Raw genomic sequence first — 20,351 nt, 5'->3', positions numbered from 1 at the left:
CCAGTCAAAGTTTTTTGTTTACAAGCTTACAAACTACATTATGTACTATGTGTAGTATATTGTGTGTTGACATATATTACTCATAGTACATAGTATAGTTTATAAGAGTTTGTAAATTTTTTATTTGTCAATATAACCATTTCCTATTTTTATATACTAATTACTTGAATATTTTGCGATTAATATAATTTTTCTAATCATAATATCTTTTAAAGTCTAAGCTTTCATTTTTTGACAAAAATAATATTTGTTTATCATTATATTCAAATGTTGTTAGCATTTAAGATTTATTTGTGATTAATTATAAAATGCTTTAATAACTGCTCTCTAGTTATTATATTCCACTTTGGTCAAAGAAAGAAAAAACAAAAAAGCAAAAAATAAAAATAAAATATGTTCTTTTAGACTCACATATGTTTTGCATATTATAGATTCAAAAATTTCAAGTTGATTCTCACTGCAAAGTGAGTCTGAGATATAAATCCAATAATGTACACACTTGAATAGTTTTTTTTAAAAAATAAAAATAAATTATGACTGCAAGTGCAATCAGTTGCACAACGTACGTCCACGCCACGGGTGCATATAGCAACAGGTACACTAACAGTACCACGAGTATATGCTATACTATTATCCTTCCTTTAAATTATTCTAATTATTTAAATAATAAAGTACTAAATACATTTGAATTTCTGAGGTATTAAATATATGAGTTTTATTATTCTCCTTCAACATAAGATAGGTATCTTATGTTGTAGAGAGAAAATGAGTGGGTCTCACCATTAAAAAAAAAAAAAAAAAAGTGAGGTGCGGAAATCGAAGTGAGAGAGTAGGAGATAAGTAATCTTATGTAAAAGGAGACTAATATTTCCCTAAATATATATAGGGAAAATAGCTTCTCCTGCTATTGGAGAAAGCTATTCTCCCGTTGTGAGACATAAAAAGTCACGTCTCTTTATTTTTTTAATATATTTGTAAGAAAAAAACGATGGCCCGCATGTGTCTGTGTCTGTTGCATGAGGAGAAAGATTTCCTGCAACGGTAGATATATAATTTCATATATATATATATATATATTTAGGGGTTTGATTTTCTCATGTTAAATGAGAATTCAATTCTCATATTGTAGAGATAAAAAGCATGTGGGAGTTAGAAAAAATTATATGTAGGACCCATGTCAGTACGAAAATTGAAGAGTGTGTAGGAAAATTTGAATTTTCATGTTAAATGAGAATTATAAAACCCATATATTTAATATCTTAACATGATCTTTTATGAATCACACTTCACTAACATATCGTTAAAGAACCTCCACTTCTGGACAAAATCCATCAATAAACTTCCCTCTCCGATTAACTATAAACTTTTGTATAGTTAGTGTAAAAAATATTAAAAGACAAATGGTGTGAACAGTGGGGGTTGAGGAGTACTAGCATGTTACGGTATTGGGTCAATCCAAAAGTTAAGAAGCATAGCAAGCAGAGCAGATATGAAAAGGAAGTGTGAGGAGCAGAGTCAATAATGGGTATGTCGTATGTGTGTGGCCTGCATTACGACATATGGACCCTAAGGGGAAAGGGCAAAGGCGCACGTTGTTCATGCCTTCAGCTGCACTATACTTGTCGTGGCTTTCAACTCCACAGTCCACACGGTGTTGCTTTCATTTACAATAAAATAACCATAATGCTTTATGGTGACCGCGTATGCAACTTGCTATTTAATATTTACTAACGGATTCTTAGCTAGATTTATTTTTAAATTTGTAAATAGTCATTTATACAAAATTTTTTATTTATATAACTTTTGTTCATTCAACGTTATCCTTAATAAGTTTTATCCACGTATATTTTGATGGAACGCGCATATAAAAGCACACTTATTTATAACACAATTGTTTCTCTCTCTCTCTTTCTGTGCATAATAATTTATCTTCTTTAATTTGCATCTCACTGGGTGAATATTTTTTTCTTTCCTTTTATGGTTATATGGCTGTACCTGGGCAGCTAGGCATAAAGTTGAAGTTACGTTACATGATCACTACTCACGAGCGATCAAAATCCGGGGGCCCGACTCCGGATATGTTGTATCGATCGCCTTTTTCTTTTTTTGGTAATGGCACACCTTGTCGAGCGTCTTTAACCCGGATTCATCATAAAAAGATGTTAATGGATCGAGTCGAACGAAGATTTGATCTTGAAAAGTTAAACTTATATATAAATAAATATGTCAAATTGGTGTAATATGTTATGAATATAATTATTGTACTGTGATCGAATTTATTTACAAAAAAATAAAAGTCTGATTTAACCTGTTAAAGAAAATAAAACAACAAAAATCACTACAAGAAATATGATTATTTGTGACAAAAATTTAGTGATGAATATACAATTGGTCACTAATAATATATTATCTGTGACCAAATTTTATTTTGTCACTATAATTATTTTTAATTGTGATAAAATGATAAATTGTCACTATAATTTCATTAATAGTGACAAATATATATTTATCACAAATAATTCGTCATTAATAATATATTATTTGTGGCCAAATTTTATTTTGTCACTATAATTATTTTTAAGTGTGACAAAATGATAATTTGTAACTAAAATTTCATTAATAGTGACAAATATATATTTATCACAAATAATTCGTCACTAATAAAAATTATTAACTAAAACACTATTTTCACATATCGTCATTGATATAAAATTTTAAAGATGCAAAAAAAAGTAATAGTAACAATATTTTAAGTTATCATTAATTTTGTATCATAATATCGACAATTATAAAACTTATCAATCATTTTTTGTTATCAGTGACAACTCACAAATAATTCATCATTAATGATTTGAAACATTTATGTCTAAAATTATTCGTCACAAATATTTAATATCAATATATTGATAATGGTGAAAATTTTCTCACTACTATTATAAAAAAGTATTAGGGACAAAAACTAAACTTTGTCATTAATATTATATATATTATACTATGGGTTTTATTAATCTCCTTCCACATAAGATAGTTATCTTATGTGGTAGAGAGAAAATGAGTGGGTCCCACCATTACAAGAAAAAAGAAAAAGAAGAAAAAAGTGGGGTGCGAAAAACGAAGTGAGAGAAAATTAGATAAGTTACCTCATGTAAAAGGAGAGTAATATTTTCCTTATATTATATGAAAACTTCTTATTCTCCCGTACATGACATTGCTTCCTAATTATGTATAGAGGAATTCAGCCTCTACTTTGAAATATTTTAGCTCGTCTCTGTTGAAGCACGTAATTTATCTTCTTTTTTGTATACAATTTATCTTCTTGTGTTAAAAGGATGATATTATCTATGCGAATGCTTTGAGTGCAATAAAAAATGTCTAATTATTTTTTTAAAAAAATTTAACAAAATTTGTTTCATAAGAAATTGCCCATTAACCAAACCAACAAAAGAAAAATTGCCCACTAACCTTCCTATATCCTAATTTTTAAGGTTTTAATATTTTTTTTAACTTGTACAAAAAAAATAGCATATAATATTAATCAATCGTCATTAGAATCATACTCATGGATGTCATCACTTTCCTCATCTTCTATCAAATTTAAAGTATCATAATCACTTTCCTCTACATTGTCAGCATCTTCTACATGCACCATTGGACTTTCATCAACGGTGGGTTGTTCTAAGTCATTTCTATCCAAAGATATCGCTTGTTCATCATCTGGTTCATTACACAATTCATGTACCAATCCAATCTCATCATTTTCTTGACATGGCTCATTTGTAACTTCCCAAGGCATATCATAAAAGTCACGGGGCTTTGTCTTCACAACAACTAGCCTATTCGGATCTTTAGTGTCTTTAACATAATACATTTGTTGAGCTTGAGTGGCTAGGACATATGGTTCATTAGTGTTCAATCTACGATTGATATTGATAAGAAAAAAACAATATCTATATTCCTTATATCCTCTTCCTCTAGAAGAAACATCCCACCAATCACATTTAAATAAAATCACACTATTTCCACCGCCGTACATTAATTCCACAATTACAGGTTATTGGAGAGGTATATCAAGAAGAAATTTCAAATGCACCTATCCCACTAGTAGAACACTTTGCAATGGTATTGGGAAGAAAACCAAACCACTCCTTGGGTGTAGGTACTTCAGCGGTAACAAAAAAGTTTACACATAAGCAACTTATTCAAATTCAAGTTGAGGTTGCAGAAAAGCGAGCCAATGATTTAGAGTTAGAAGTGCAAAAGTTAACTGAGATCACAAAAAAACAAGAAGAGGTCAACGTCCAACTTCAATCAGATTTGCAATGTCAACGTGAAATGATTGATGCTCAACGTGCAGCTATGGAAAACCAACAAGAGCAAATAAGGCAAGACATTGAAAAAGAGATGAAACGTCAAATGAGTGCTTTATTTGGAGAATTATCATTCAATGGATTGTCTAGTGGCTTAGATGTTCCTAGTATAATAAAGTAAGTTTTTTTTGTTATTAGAATTAAATTTTATTATTATCTCTACTATGCCATGTTATTGTTAGATTACATTTAAAAAAATTACTAATTATTTTTTTATTATGAATTTTTTTTTTTGTATTTGCATGACCAAAATTCTTGAAGTTATGATTGTTTTAATATCATTTTAGGCATTTTTTTTTTAGTTTAAGAATTCTTAAGGGTTTGTTGTCATTGATTTATAGGTTTTTGAATTTGGGAGCTTTGTTGATTTTTTTTAGTTGTTGTAAGTAAATATATGTAATGGATAATTTATTTTTAAATGTTAGATTTGAATTATTTGAAGGTTTATTTTTTTAAATAACAATTGCTATCATTTCTGTCTACAACTAAAATAGATGTCACAATTCCAAATAAATTTGAATAATAAGAATTATAAATCATTTTAAGAAATTTATAATAGTGACAAAAAATTTGGTAACTATTTCTAAAATAATAGTGACAAATAATTTGTCGTTATAGTTATTATTATAATGTGACCATTAAATCATCATTGATGTTGTAAATATCTGTGACAAATTATTTGCGTCATTATTATTTACAAATATTCGTGAAATAATTTTTTATCACAATAAATACCTTTTATAGTGTCATCAAAAAATATCGTCACTAATTTAACAGTGACATTAGCATTAGTAACGAAAGTTGACGAAATAAAATATCGTCACAAAAGTGTTCTTGTGACAATTTTTATAATTTTTAGTGACAATTTTTGTCATCACAAAAAGTGTAATTTTTTGTAGTGAATTTATTTAAACAAACAGCACTAATAATTTCACAAAAATTAATAAATTCAATGTATATCAAATAGCATATATAGAACAAAATTATTTAAAAAATTTGCTTAACCAATAAAGTAAAAGTAGTACAAAATTGTGTATATCTCAAAGAACAAAAGATTACAAATTATGCATAAACAATGTAATACACTCATATCAACAATTTAATATATTGTGATGTTGACTCCTCTAACATGAAAAAAAAAAGTTAGGAGACTAGCCTGATGAACTTTATGGCAAGGCTTTTGAAATGGAGTATGGAGCTTTTTTATTAAATAAATTTTTATACAAGTCAAAATATAGATCCAACAATCAAAACACATAGACCATGTCGGGCCTACATGAGCCAGGCCAAAAGCCCCTGGCTCTTTCAACACCCCAAATCACATGGTCCAACAGGAATAAAATAAATAATACTTATACAACTATATTAAATAGGATCAATATGTTGGTGAATACTAATACAGTATGAAAAATTTGAATAAAAAATGATAAAAAAGATAAAAGATAAAAGAAAAAGAAAGTATTTACTTATTATTATTTAAATTATTTAATAAAATAAAACTTAAAATGAAATCTATTACATTTCATTCGATAGTTGTATTTTTCTTTTCGTAATTTGAGATATATATATAAAAACACAATTTACCATTTCGTTTCCTTTCTGAACAATAAAAATATAACTTTTCTTCATTTTATCAATTTACCATTTCATTCCCTTACCATAAATTATTCTGGTAATGAATAATACTTTTAGTCTATGTCATACAATTCAATGTTTTTACTGTATTTTATTGGCTATGGTATTTTTGCCTATTTGGTACAAGATCGAAACTATTTTTCGGTGGGGTCTGTCCCATGAAATTACTTTTATATTTTTTATTAGTTTTTTAATGAGTTATGTGAATTTTCTTGGGGAACTCATTAATTTTTTTTGTTATAATTTCCCTCTGCAAGTTTTGTGGATCTCATGTGCAACTCATAAATTATGTCACGTGACGCGATCTCAGTCATCTCAAGCCCCTAACCTTTTTTTATAAATAATGCACTTAATTTTTATGTTTTATTCCTGACGCTGAATCCACGTATTTATAAAAGTCAACTTGTCGGGATCTCCACACAGCAATAACATGAGAGCATAGATAGCAGAACGCAATTAACCTTTCACATTGACAATAATCGGGCTTGCTCAAATCGAGCAAAACAACGCAACCATTTGTTGGTGTAAAATAATTGAAAGCCTTTTCTATCTCAAACCTATGTAAATTATGGCCATAACTGCAAACGACGTGGGTAGATGTAGCCTCTTAGTTATTTTGCATAGCATCAAAGAACACCTTACAATGATGATTGTCGGCGGCTATTTGTTGACGAGTGTTGTTTTCTCTTGTAACTAAGTACTTATTCCAATGGCTCACATTACTGAAAAATTAGAGCCCTTAGATATAGAGTCATGATCATTTTACACCACTTTTATCTAAGGGCTCTAATTTTTCAGTTATGTGAGCCATTTGATACAAGTGGATCAATGGTCAAGATTGAGTGTAAGACTTCTAACTCTTACATCGGTGTAAGAATATCTTGCCCCATATATATATGTATATATATATATATATATATATATCACAAAGACAAGACAGAAGACAAAGTGACAATGATTTATTTCAATCGTATTTGATTCAAAGGCAATATGGTGTGAGAGTGATTTATTAAGGTGCATATGTAAAACGCATGTCCGTCCTGTTGGGGTTTATAAGGCCTTTGAGCATTTCTACTTTTTGATATAGCTTTTGAGGTGGTGATTTCAAGGTTCTCTTATATTTGTGCTTTCATTGAGAGTTGGGACTGCAAAGAAGGCTACGTATAGGCTAGATTAAGATGCTTTTAAGCACTAAATACTGATAGGTGAGTGAAGCTGCCCCAAAGAAAAAAATGGCTACTATCAGATCAATGTCGATAAAATGAAAATCAATGTGGACATTGGTGGGGTGCAATGTTGGGATTTATAAAGCTTCAAGTACTCCTACCATTTAAGTTAGTTTTTAGGGTAATGATATCATGATTCCCTTACAATGTCTTTTGTAGGTCACAAGAGAACAAGACGTATTATTATTATGCACGCAGAGAAGAATTGTGTGGCTGAGCTTCAGCTTTAATTAGATGATAAACCTTCCTATCAAACATATACATATTATATAAAGCGATTTTTCATGTCTCTTTCTTTTGCTTTTTCTTTTCTTTTTTTTACATAGATAAAGCTTAAATAATAATAAAAATTATATGATTCATACAAAAAATTTCAACAACTAAAGAAATAATGTAAAAATTTAATTTAATTTATTAAAAACCATCAAATAAATATATTGAAATGGGTATATAAAGAAATTACAAAGTTGCATACCAAAAAGAAAAAAAAGAAATTACAAAGTTGTAAAAAACAATGACATTTCTATGTCTCAAACGTCCATTCGACTATATAGGAGCCACCAGGATAATGTTATTTGGACCGTTTATGTTCTTCACGAAACATCCCTGGTTAAAAATAGGAAAATAATTGACCATAAGCATAAGACCCTGATCTTCATTCCACACTTGAGGTCCATAATATTTCTCCTTCTTTTGAATGGCATACCCGCGTTCTATTCCTTTCCGATAACCTCTTCTGCAACCTTTAATTTAGTTTTTATTTTATTTTTTTATATTTAGATTATTTTCTGACCTTTTCCGTCATTTCTGGAAATAGCTCAAATGTGGCGCACATATATTTGTTGTTCAAACCAAAATAAAAATAAAAAATAAAAAAAACAGAAGAACTTTGAAAACCTACAGTGCTTCTATATGGTATACAAGTTAGGTGCATTTTAGTTCAGGTTTATTTCTTAACCATCTACTTCATATGATGGGGGGAAAAAGACATGCCTGAATATACATTAGATTAAGTGAAAAAAAAACTCCCCAAACAACGAGATCTCACCATGCAGAATTTGTAAGATAACAAAACATTTGGAGATCGGATTGCTGGTTTCAGTAGGAGGAAACATTTACAGTTTGCAGACGTCGTAAAATTTTTGGTCAGAGTGATAAAAAATTGTAGAATCAAACAAGGAGAATTCTGAACATCAATATTCAACAATAATGTCAACATGAACAGGCTGGTGATCACAAACAAAAAGATAATTTATTCTTTACTTTACACACTTTAAATTTTTTTAAAATACTAACTATCAAGCAAGACAAACGGTGTGCTTCAACTTAAAAGAGAGAAACAAATGTAATAAAGCATACACAATTAATTTTTTTTTTTTGGAGATTCCATACACAATTAATTTTAGCTCCAACTTGAAAGATGCGCTTTTTGGTAACGATGATGAGGATAGATTAGGTGATCTTTTGTTTACAAGATCAATAATATTAATTGGTCATCAACTCCGCATGCTCTCGACCTCCACAACCCATTTGGCATTGTTTATGAGAAACAGGGAAAATAACATTATAGTAATTTGCAAAACCCGTATAAAATAATTTTTAATTGCGGCTGATAAATATAAATATTTTATAATATTTTTCATATAAGTCTATTAATTTCTTCACTATTTATCGATTAATCCATTATTCTGATCAAGCTGGTACAATTACAAGAGTGGCAATCTTCTCTCCATTAAATTTTGAACACGACAGTATACCCCAAACTCAAACTCAAAACTTCTAGATAGCTGATATATATATATATGGCTTTAATGTTTCTACCGTTAATGTAGATAAGTTATCTACATTCCCTTCTAAAATGACGTCGTTTTGAGTTGAAAAATTAAAAAATTATAATTAAAAAGACTATTATAACCCTGAAATAAATTATAATTACAAAAATACATTGATTTCCGCCTCAAAACGATATCGTTTTGGCTCAATGTAAATAAATTATCTACGTTGACCGTAGAAAAAGTGAAATATATATATATATAAGGGAAAGATCCGTTTACAATTTTTTTTTATAAATTTTTGCAAATTACACTATATACTTCGGGGAGAACATAGTGTAACCTAATGTTCTTCCGGGAGTACATAAGGTAGTTTGTAATAGTTTGTAAATATAACTATATATATATATATATATATATATATATATATATATATATATATATATATATATATATATATATATATATATATGGGTTTAACATTTTTTTTAAAGGCACAACTTGTGTCTTTTTAGTAGCTTTACACTATGTCTTACCGGAAGAACATAGTTATAATAAGAAAAATTATTATTTTTTTCACTTTCTACGTCACCTGATATAACTGAGGAGAAAGAGAAAAAAATGAATTTTTCATATAAATATGTCTTACTGGTAAAACATAATGTAAAGTTACTAAAAGGATATAAGTTGTTTGCTTTAAAAGGATACATATTTTTCATATATATATATATATGTGTGTGTGTATAATAAGGTGAAAAAATAATATAAATGGTGCCAGTAACATTTCTCTTATCCATGTTATTTAGGTACAAAGAAATATTCAACCCAAATGCTTAATTGTTAGATAAATGTTACATTAATTATTTTATATTATATTTTTCTAATGTATTCCTCACCTAAGAGTCCAATAAGTTTGAAATGTGAATAATACACAAATTTTTATCTGTGCAAAAAAGAGGCTTTAATATCATTTAAAAATTAAATTAATCCAAAATTTTAAGCTATTTGATGAATATCAAATTAATGTGATTCTCTACCGTCTATTACAGTGGCAGAGCACCTTATCTTTAAATAGGGCCTTGCCAATTGCCATGACTTGTTTTCTAAATTAGAAGTTTTTTAAATAATTGACTGTGTAAAATGATTGGCTCCCTCTATAATTGACTGATTTTTGGCCCGAACTTTCTAATATTTCTGGGCTTCGGCTACTTGTCTATTGTATCAAAACTATAGTGACCTGGTTCAGTACTCAAATTATTCTAGAATGGTAGTCCTTATCAAGTCCAACAAATTAAAAACTTAAGATATATTAAATAATCAATAAAAAGACAACAAAGGCCTCAATGTTTTAATTATGGGCAATTTTTGGTTACCTGATTTATATTAATAAATTAACCGTTCCTTTAATAAGACTAGGGAATGCGTTAGACCAATGGATCCTATAGAAAAGAAGCAAAATGGTAAGATGATTTTAGCAGCTTGCACAAGAGGTCAGCTCTGTCATCGTACAATCCAAATTCAAAAAGGCAACCTTAAGGCTTTAAAACTGGTTCGGTTGGCTGGTATTCTGACGCTGCCCCAACTTCAATTTGGGTCGAGAAGAAAAAGGCACACTTCAATTTTTAAGCTTGTTGGGCTAGAAAAATGATTGTTTACCATAACTTGCAGTGATGAGTACAATGCCCAAAGGACCTCGTATCCGCAAAAGAGATTATTAAGAGACAGTTCTATTGTATTTTGCTAAAAATATATTTTCACTAAAAAGTATGTTTAAATTTTTTTAGAAACTAAATAATTCTATTTTAATCTTTTAGAAGGTATAAATAATAACTTAAAAAAAGGCTGTCTCTTCCGACTGGGAATGGTGGTTTTGGACTTTGGGTAATTTGAGGTTGTTATTCACGAAGCCCAAAATGGTACTGGTTATAAACAGCCGCTGATCTATTTGGTAAGCCTCCAAAGTACATTCAATGTTAAAAAAAAAAAAACACAATTATAATTAGATAATAAAAACGGTATAAATGCAAAGTTGTCGTAAAATATTTGTCTTGTTGATTATTTGATTTTTCATGATTTTTAATATACTTTTTAATCATCACATTAATGATAAGTTGAAATATAATTATTTCCCCACTTATATTTAAAATTCTATATAAGAATATTCCTTATATAAAAAAAGTGGATAATTAGTGAATTCAGAATTTTCTTTTCTATGAATTCATTTTTTTAATTTTATTTATTTATTTTCTCTTCATTTTCCTTTCTATTTATCTCCCTTTATTGTAATATGTATAATTGTTTAAAAAAATATAAAAGAAAAAAAGCATTAGACCTCAATAGTAATGGGAAAAAAATGTGTCACTTTAAATGACACACCTTATATTCTTTCACTTTCACAAAGAGATGATATCCACACATTTAAAAAAAAAAATTATCCATTCTCTCCTCCATAATTTATCTCTTTCTCTCACTTAAAATAACACAACTTTATATCTTTCAAGATAATACACAATTTTTCCATAATAATTTTGACATTTTAGTCGGAGTATTTGCTCTCTCTATCTTAATCTAATTTTGAAAGGAAGTTTGGTACAATCACTAATGATTTCACCAAGTATAAACAAGAATTACAATAGAATATTGAAGAGGGTTACGTTTACAACTTTTTTTATTTACAACTCTTATAATCTTAACTATGTTCTTTCGAGAGTACATGACTGGAAAGCATACTTCCAAAAAAATATAGTTAAAATTGTAAGAGTTATAAAAAAAAAAATTTGTAAACATACGATGTCCCTAAAATATAATAGAATAGTGTGTAAAAGAATAATTGGTAACTTTGGGAATAGAAAAGCTTTTCAAGCCATTTCAAGCGTATTTTTTTTCTTTTCTTTCCTTAAGGCCACTGTGCCGTTTAAGTTAGGCAAAGAGAAGAAACAGTGAGACAATTTGCGGTTATTTTTGCTCAGGAGGTGTTGGTGGTGTTGTGTTGTGTTGTGTTGCCACCAACACCGAGCACCCCACCCCTGAGAAAGTGAGAACCCCCCAATCAATTCATTCCATAAATAACCTAACTTTCTAAATACCCATTTCCCATTTCCCATTTCCCATTTCCCATTTTTCAATTCACATTTCTCGATCTCATTCTCCTCCTCCTCTTCCTCCTCCTCCCATGGCGTCCGAAGCCTTCACCGACAAGAACATCGTCTTTCGAAAACTCAAGGCAAAGTCCGAAAACAAGGTTCGTCATTTCCTCTTTCATCTTCCTTGCATAAATCTAGTTTCCCGGTTCGGATTCAGATCTGCTACTCATGTGTGCGTTTGATGCCGGTTTTTGTTTCAGATGTGTTTCGATTGTAATGCAAAGAACCCAACTTGGGCCTCCGTCACCTATGGGATCTTCCTCTGCATCGATTGCTCAGCTGTTCATCGCAGCCTCGGCGTGCACATCAGTTTTGTGAGGCAAGTTATATTTGCCGGGTTTGCAATTTGTTTGTATAGTCTAGATGTTTATATGTTTGGAATGGCATGCTATGAGCAATGGTTAATACTGAATGTGTTTTTATTTTTTATTTTTATTGCATTTTGATGAGCTGAACCAGCTGATGAACGTATAGAGTTGTGCTATATATTGCTGTTTCATTTTATTGAAATTCCCCGTACCATTTTGTTAAGACTTGACTGCATGAAGAAATTGGGCTCAGAAGCGTGACATCAAACCTGGGTGCGGTATTGAACATGGCAAAATTATTGTGTAGTCCTTGAAGGGTTATAGAAGGGGAAATTTGTTTTAAGTCTACGAAGGGAATGTGTGTTGTCTTGTCCCCATGTGACCCGGAGGTCACAGGTTTGATTGATGTAATAAACCTCTTGCAAATGCAAGAAAAGGCTGCCTACTATAGATCAAGATAAGGCATAGCACCAGGTTGTGCCAATTTATGAAGGCTTAACATAAGGTCATAGGTTGTGCCAATCTATGTTGATCTTAATGTGGATCTTATGTTATAAATGCTCATGCCCTTGAGAGATCCGCCTGTCTATTACCCTTATAGAATAAATAAATCTTGGTGGATGTTTCTGTGCCATGAAACTTTTGGAGGCGGGTTGGAGGCAAATAGTGTATAACAACTATATGGTTGTATACAAACAACGGTTTCTGCAACTGGTTGGCATGCCTCATTAAGGGTTTTTAATGGAAACAGGGACAACTTGATGTTTTCCAGCCTTTTTATTTTATTTGGAAATAGTGTTTCAATTTGATATTCATTCATAGCTTTTATGAAAACTCTTTTGTTTCCTTTCTTCACATTATTGAATGAATGGAATCTGTGGCTAGCTAGGATTGGAAGAATGATCAATGATATGTAGTCATTATATTGTCATGTTCCTTGACTTGTCATGTGGGTTAGGGATCTAGGGGTGAGAAACTAAAGTGATACTAAAATTGAAAATAAATGTAGTGTGGAACCACCAAAACTAAAGTTTACTCTTCTTTCATTATTATTGTGCATCCATTGAGTTGTTTGAATTGCTTAGCAGTTGTATCACCTAATTCAATTCTGTCCTTGTGCTTCTGGATCTTTGTAAGTTGTAGCCCCCCTCCCATCTTTTTTTTCTGACTTGGTTATTCTGTTAAATACATTCTGTAAATGATGGGAAAAAAGATGAATCTCTCAATAATTATATGTTCTTTTATGTAGATCTACAAATTTAGACTCATGGAGTCCTGAGCAATTAAGAATGATGAGCTTTGGAGGAAACAATCGTGCACAGGTTTTCTTTAAGCAACATGGTTGGACTGATGGTGGTAAAATAGAGGCCAAGTATACATCAAGAGCTGCAGAGTTATATAGACAAATTCTTTCTAAGGAAGTAGCTAAAAGTATGGCTGAGGAGGCAGGTTCACCATCATCACCTGTTGCTTCTCAGTCTGCACAAGCAGGCAATGGACTTCCTGAAGTAATGACCAATGAATTACCAAAAGGAAATACTCTGGGGAAGCCTGAAATGCCTGAGAGCACTTCTTCACCTAGAGCTTCACATACAATATTTTCCAGTACTGTCAAGAAACCTATTGGTGCTAAAAAAATGGGGAAGACTGGTGGACTTGGTGCCCGGAAACTTACTAAAAAGGTATGAAAGTAGTTGTCTTTGTTTGCAGATTATATTGGGAGAATATCTTGTAATTATAAGTCTCTGTTGGTTCATTCTCACTTAATTTGAAGATATTTTCTCTTGACATTTTATCCTTAATGACATGCAGCCAAGTGAGTCTCTCTATGAGCAGAAGGCCGAAGAACCACCTGCTCCAGTTTCTTCCTCATCAAACAACAATTTGCTTACTGGGCCAGCACTGACATCCCGGTTTGAGTATGTGGAAAATGTCCAATCATCTGAGTTAAATTCTGGAGTTGGGGGCACACATTTACTTAGTCATGTGTCTGTACCAAAGTCATCAAGCTTCTTTGCAGACTTCGGAATGGATAGCAGTTTTCCAAAGAAATCTGGGTCTAATTCCTCAAAAGTGCAAGTAAGCCACATACCTGCAGATTTTACCCCTTTAATAATTTATCTTTTACTGCATGTAGTTAGCCTACAAAATTAAATTATATGTTTCCCTTCAAAGTTTGACATCCAGTCTCTATTCAGTTAAAAGTGTTTAACAAAAAACAGATCCACATAGCAAAGCATACTGTTTACAACTGTGGGAGACAACGCTAGCATACACATGCTTTATCTCTACTATTAATGAAGAAAACTCTCAAGCAATTTTCCATCTTCATATTTTGGCACTAAAATTTCAATATAACCCTGATCCTTTAATTTTAGTAGTTTTCAAGGAAATAATACTCAAATGATAAAATTTATGATTCCTTATTTACTTTCCTTATAAACGCATTCTCTACACTCTTGTTATTATTTTCTTATTTCTTATTTAACTTTTTTCTGTCTCTGTCATTATTATTATTGTTGTTACTTTATAAATTCTTTCTTGATGTACACGTGACGTACTTGTGTGTGTGTGTTTTGTGTTTCCTAGTTATAAAAGAAAAATGCTGGCACACACATGTAGAACTAGATATTAAAAATGCATTTCATATTGATTATATAAACAAATATGACTGCCAAGTACGTTTTAACTGTTTTAAGAACATGCTTTTATTTATTGTCCATCCATTTAGTTGTTTCAACTTTTATATTTTATTAAAGAAGTGTTTCCTCTAGGGGGCAGAGAAACGGGGGATCTATAAGTTGCACCTTCTATCTAATGCTTTGATGTGGTGATGTAAGACTATTTGTGTTATTTAAAATGACATAAGATGTTTGGTTGTTGTTTAGTATGATTTATATTTATCTTTGTTGTGTACTAGTTGCATGCTCGCGAGTCTTTGTACCTGTTTTGGATACATACTTATATTCTGTTTCTTTATTATAATTATAGATTTTGTCAGAGCAAGTATCTCCAATTATGTGCTGAGTGTTAGTTTTAGAAATTTTTTGTGGCATATTTATGAAGTTCGTCAATGTAACCTACTTTTAAGTGCATACTGCATCCTCTACTAAGTTCATGTTTATTGTCTTTCTTGGCCTTTTGCATTTTTAATTCGATTGCAAATGAAGTTATTGCTTACAATTATCTATATCAAAACTGATGTTTTACAAAAACGCTGATCATAGTAGACTGGAGTGGTCTGTTGATATTAAATGTTCATAGAGGGTAGCGTGCTTCTTCTATTCTTGAAACAATCAGCAATATTTGTGGATGCCAGGTTTCCTTCAATATATGACAAGTTTATTATTTTAGCTACCAAATCTTAATAACTCTGTTATTTTATCTTTGAAAGTTATATCTTCATAGTGCATACTCCTTAAACATGTTGACATTGGACATATATTTTATATAATTATCTATCTCATCTGACTTCAAATAACTATAGCCAATCATCTGTATAATATGTACCAAGTGATTTTTTTTTTGGGGTAGATTTATTTTAATCTAAACCTCATTTTGTTTTGGTACCTATCTTTGATCAGATTCAGGAGTCTGATGAAGCAAGAAAGAAGTTCTCAAATGCTAAATCTATTTCTTCATCCCAATTTTTCGGAGATCAAAACAAAGCTGCAGATTTGGCTGCTCAGGCTACTTTGTCAAAGTTTTCAGTATGTGTCCTTTCTGTTAATAACTTGCTAGAACATTGTTTGAAATATACACATTTAGGTAGAACTTGGATGTTAAATGCCCTGTTATGGGTGTGGATTGGATTACTTCTTTCATATCTCATCTAATCTTTCGATAACTGGTGTCTGATAAGTAAAGAGCCAAAAATTATTTTAAATTTGATATGAAAATTAAAAAGGAATGATTTTTTGTTTTCAAACAAGTCCCTTAAAAAAAAAACGAACACAAGCAAATTTTAGAAAACATTTTTGTTGTATGGATCCCAATTTTCTTTTCATTTTCTGTTTCTGGCCATTGTAATCGTTAAGGTTTTTTATTTTATTTTTCCTGTGACTTTGGCAATGGAAAACCATTTCATGATAAATAGAAGACATGCCAAAAATTATTTCTGGACAGCCTCGGGGAAAAGTTTCCCACTATTCTATCATTACAATTTCTTTTATCATTGTGAAGTCATGTCTGTAAGTGGAAACTCTGCTGGTGTTTCTTTAATATGTTTTTATTTTTTGTTACATTTCTTTAATGTGTTTTTATTATTAGCTTAGCTATTATTCTCTGTTATCAATATGGATGGTAAGGCATTATTATAATACATGGAATTTAACTCAATGTTGTGCTAGAAACCCTTGATCATGTGTTAAAAAGGGTAACAGTGTCCATCTTAATGAACTGAGAAGGTTGAACTGATTTTATGCTTTCTGGAAGAAAATTCTCTCTTTCTTTCTTTCTTTTCTTTTTTTATTTAAGATAAGGTATGACTTTTCCCTGGCATGTGCAAATTCTTAATAAGAAATTATTGTAACACTGCATCATGGGAGACTTTAAAAGTTGATGTTTTACAGAGTTCATCCTCTTATTTCCAGGGTTCATCTGCCATCTCCAGTGCCGATTTTTTTGGTGACTCAACAGATAACTCCTCCATTGATCTTGCTGCTAGTGACCTGCTTAATCGACTGTCTTTCCAGGTATGCTTTTGGATTTTGAAATTTTACTGTTCTTATTCTCGATCATGCTGCTCGTCCTCAATGGAGTATCTCCGCTCTCCCTTTTTCTCTCACGTTTTACAGGCACAACAAGATATCTCATCCCTTAAAAATATTGCCGGAGAGACTGGGAAGAAGCTCAGTTCCTTGGCGTCCACTTTGATGACAGATCTTCAGGACCGAATACTCTAAAACTGTATGTTTTGTATAAAAGAAAAAAATCCTTGGAGTTTGCAACAGTTACCAGCCACTTATGCTTCGAATGTAATAGAAGAGTGCAATATACTATCATTTGAGAAACAATAGGAGAAGACACTGTTACTTTTCAGGCTTGTCAAAGGCTGGTGTTTATATTTTGTATCACATATATCATTTGAGGTTGCGAATATGTTACATGTTATTTGATTAGTTAAGTTTATATCAGTTTGTAACGAACTCAACATAGAAAAATGGCGCTTGTCTACATTATCAGTTTCTGCGTATGGTATCATCATTCATCAACTATCAAACCATTAGTTCCTAATGGTTCAGTAGCCAGTCTTGATGGAACACGCGAATAGGGAAGAATAAAATCTTATATGGTAGAGCTTTTGTCGCAATATCTTACGGTACCTCTAGTTGAGAATTGTTTATATATGTCTGCCAAGTCTTGCAACGTGTATCGCATTATTATTATTTTGCTGTGACCGTTCTTTTTTCTTATATTTTGCTCCGCATATTTACGAGTAACAAAGCTAAGTTAAAGCAGTTATCAGTGTGGTTAAAAAATTTGGTGTGTTTTAAGAGTGGTTGTATATTTAACAAGTACAGGTAAAAAAATCTGTATATTTAATTTTTGGTGTTTTAAGGGCGCTTGTATCTTATTATTAAATTTCAAATTTAGATTACACATAAGGCTTGAGAAATGTACAGTACTCAATAGCAAGGTAAAAAAACAAAAATATGTTAAATGAGTTCTATATATGTTTAACTCCATTTTACATAATTTGACAAATATTTTAGTTTGATATTTGGACATTTGAAACTTCATTCTCTCCTGTTTTATTTTTAGTGTCATTTTTATTCACTCTTATAAAACCTTTTCAACTCACTTTTTGTACTATCATTTTTTTAAACCTCTTTGCATTATGTGCCCAAGACTTTGCTACAACGAATGGATCTGACATAACCCTAATAATCATTATGTTTGTTGCGTTTACCCATCGCATAACGCAATTAAACACCAATACTTAAAGTGTGCTCTATAATTAGGTCCAATACTAATACATGTCAAAAGCATACTTCATCAAGATCACAATTGACTTAGTTAAATCTAAATACCATTAACCCAATTAGTTTTAAAAATATAAAACTAATTAATTAATATTACCCATACATAAAAAATCTGGCTTTTTCACCCTTTTGCCCCTTATTAATTAATTAATAACCATTTTGCCCCTGATTCGAAACTATTTATCAATCTGCCCCTCTTTAATCGACTACCTTGAATTTTTAATCGACTAAATGACCAAAACAGACAAAAAATGGCTGTTGGGGGATTTAGTCGACTAAATCTTCCTATTTAGTCGACTAAATCTCCATATTTGACACACACAAAAAAGTCAGTATGATTTTAATCGATTAAGTAGGGAGATTTAGTCGATTAAATCTCCCAACAACCATTTAGTCGATTAAACATGCAACGTAGTCGATTAAAGAGGGGCAGATTGATAGATAGTTTCGAATCAGGGGCAAAATGGTTATTAATTAATTAATGAGGGGTAAAAGGGTGAAAAAGCCTAAAAAATCTCCCTAATTGGGCGTGTTTTAATTATTATATATTAATATTTAGATAAATATCAAATATATTTGAGTTTGACAAGGAAATAAAACTAACTTTATTATATTTAAATTTACTTTATATATATATATATATATATTTTTATATCTCTTAAACTTATTCAAACATTACTCTTTAACAAAATTAGGGAAAAACATAAAAAAATTCTTGCGAAAACATGATGGGTAACGTCGAGCTATGAAACATCGACACTTCAAAATCCCTGATGTGTCGTGTCCGACACTCCAACACTTCCTGACACTCTAATACTGGTTGCAAAGACTCAAAAAAGGTTCAAATGTTACGTTGCATTATTTTTTGAGTTCCAACTATTAGATTCGTTGGATTACGATTACTATTTTATTAAATTTAATATAAACATTTGGGATATCTTATGTTTCTTTGCAAAATTGATGAGTATTATAAGTTTAGCTTTTTATTTTTTTGTTAAATTGTTGAATATTAAATATAGAGTAAAGACCCAAATTGGTCCTTGACAAAAAAAGCGGTGGCCAAATTAATCCCTAAGAAAAATAAACTCGTAAAATAGTCCCAACAATGTGAAACAGGACCCACGTTAGTCCTTCTGTCAAACCAAAATTGACGGTGTGAGTGACGGTGCTGATGTGTCACATTAAGTGACATGCTGAAGCCCACGTGGACATCTTGGACGACGTCGTTTTGTTGAAACTCAGCCACCTTGGACAACCCTTTTATTGTAAAACCCAATTTTGCCCCTCACCTAACCGTTGGACACTTTACCTTTTCCCCCTCTTCTAACATCGACACTTCATTGTTGAGAACGAAGGAAGAAGACCGTGGAGTAAACCCTGGTGCCTGCGTTTGGAATATTGCAAACTTCTTCCAGAATCGAAGGGAACCAGTGGAAGACAAAGACAACTTGGGAGACTTTGTGAGGCTGAGCATACCGTTCAAAAAGGTATGAGTATTTATATGTTGAAACATTTTTATATTGTTGTTTGTCATCTTTTGTTTAATGCTTGTGGTCCCCATGTTGTTTCCCTTTTGTTTAATGCTTGCGTTTTTATGCACGAAGTGGAACATTGTGGTCCATGTTTCCATTTAGGGTTTTGTTTTAAAAGAAAGTAACAACCGGGTGGTGTGGTCCCTGCCATGGTTGACCCATTTAAAAACATTTAAAAACCCCATGTTAATCGTTGGAATACATGTCTGCATCCATAAAAAAAGGTTTCTTTTTATTGCTTTGTATTGTTTAACACTTTCAAAGTCTGTGGCTTCATGGTTTAATGATAGGATTGGTTTTTTGGTTTTGACAGATGTCCGAATACATAGTTATTGTTTATCATCACGGTGGTATGTTTGTCAGAGATGAAGATGGAGTGATGAC

General features: G+C 31.1%; 1 protein-coding gene across 1 annotated transcript; it reads left to right on the top strand.

The window, feature by feature from the left end:
- Positions 1-11,909: 11,909 nt before the first annotated feature.
- On the top strand, positions 11,910-17,714 carry LOC133283944 (probable ADP-ribosylation factor GTPase-activating protein AGD8). Its single transcript, XM_061480877.1, has 7 exons — positions 11,910-12,241; positions 12,344-12,462; positions 13,701-14,133; positions 14,264-14,530; positions 16,036-16,161; positions 17,044-17,145; positions 17,248-17,714. The coding sequence occupies exons 1-7, from the start codon at positions 12,173-12,175 to the stop codon at positions 17,353-17,355; spliced, it is 1,224 nt and encodes a 407-aa protein (XP_061336861.1). The 5' UTR covers positions 11,910-12,172; the 3' UTR covers positions 17,356-17,714.
- Positions 17,715-20,351: the final 2,637 nt, after the last annotated feature.

This window comes from Gastrolobium bilobum, unplaced genomic scaffold (assembly GCF_033153095.1).
Source record: "Gastrolobium bilobum isolate Gb01-03AN ecotype WA unplaced genomic scaffold, APGP_CSIRO_Gbil_v1 utg1266, whole genome shotgun sequence".
Lineage (NCBI taxonomy): Eukaryota > Viridiplantae > Streptophyta > Magnoliopsida > Fabales > Fabaceae > Gastrolobium > Gastrolobium bilobum.
Note: the sequence above shows the minus strand (reverse complement) of the source record. Positions and strands in the feature narration are given on the sequence as shown.

Coding starts and splice junctions, on each gene's coding strand:
- LOC133283944 (XM_061480877.1), top strand. CDS start 12,173: ATGGCGTCCGAAGCCTTCACCGACAAGAACATCGTCTTTCGAAAACTC. Junction 12,242..12,343: donor AGGCAAAGTCCGAAAACAAG/GTTCGTCATTTC, acceptor TTTTTGTTTCAG/ATGTGTTTCGATTGTAATGC. Junction 16,162..17,043: donor CTACTTTGTCAAAGTTTTCA/GTATGTGTCCTT, acceptor TCTTATTTCCAG/GGTTCATCTGCCATCTCCAG.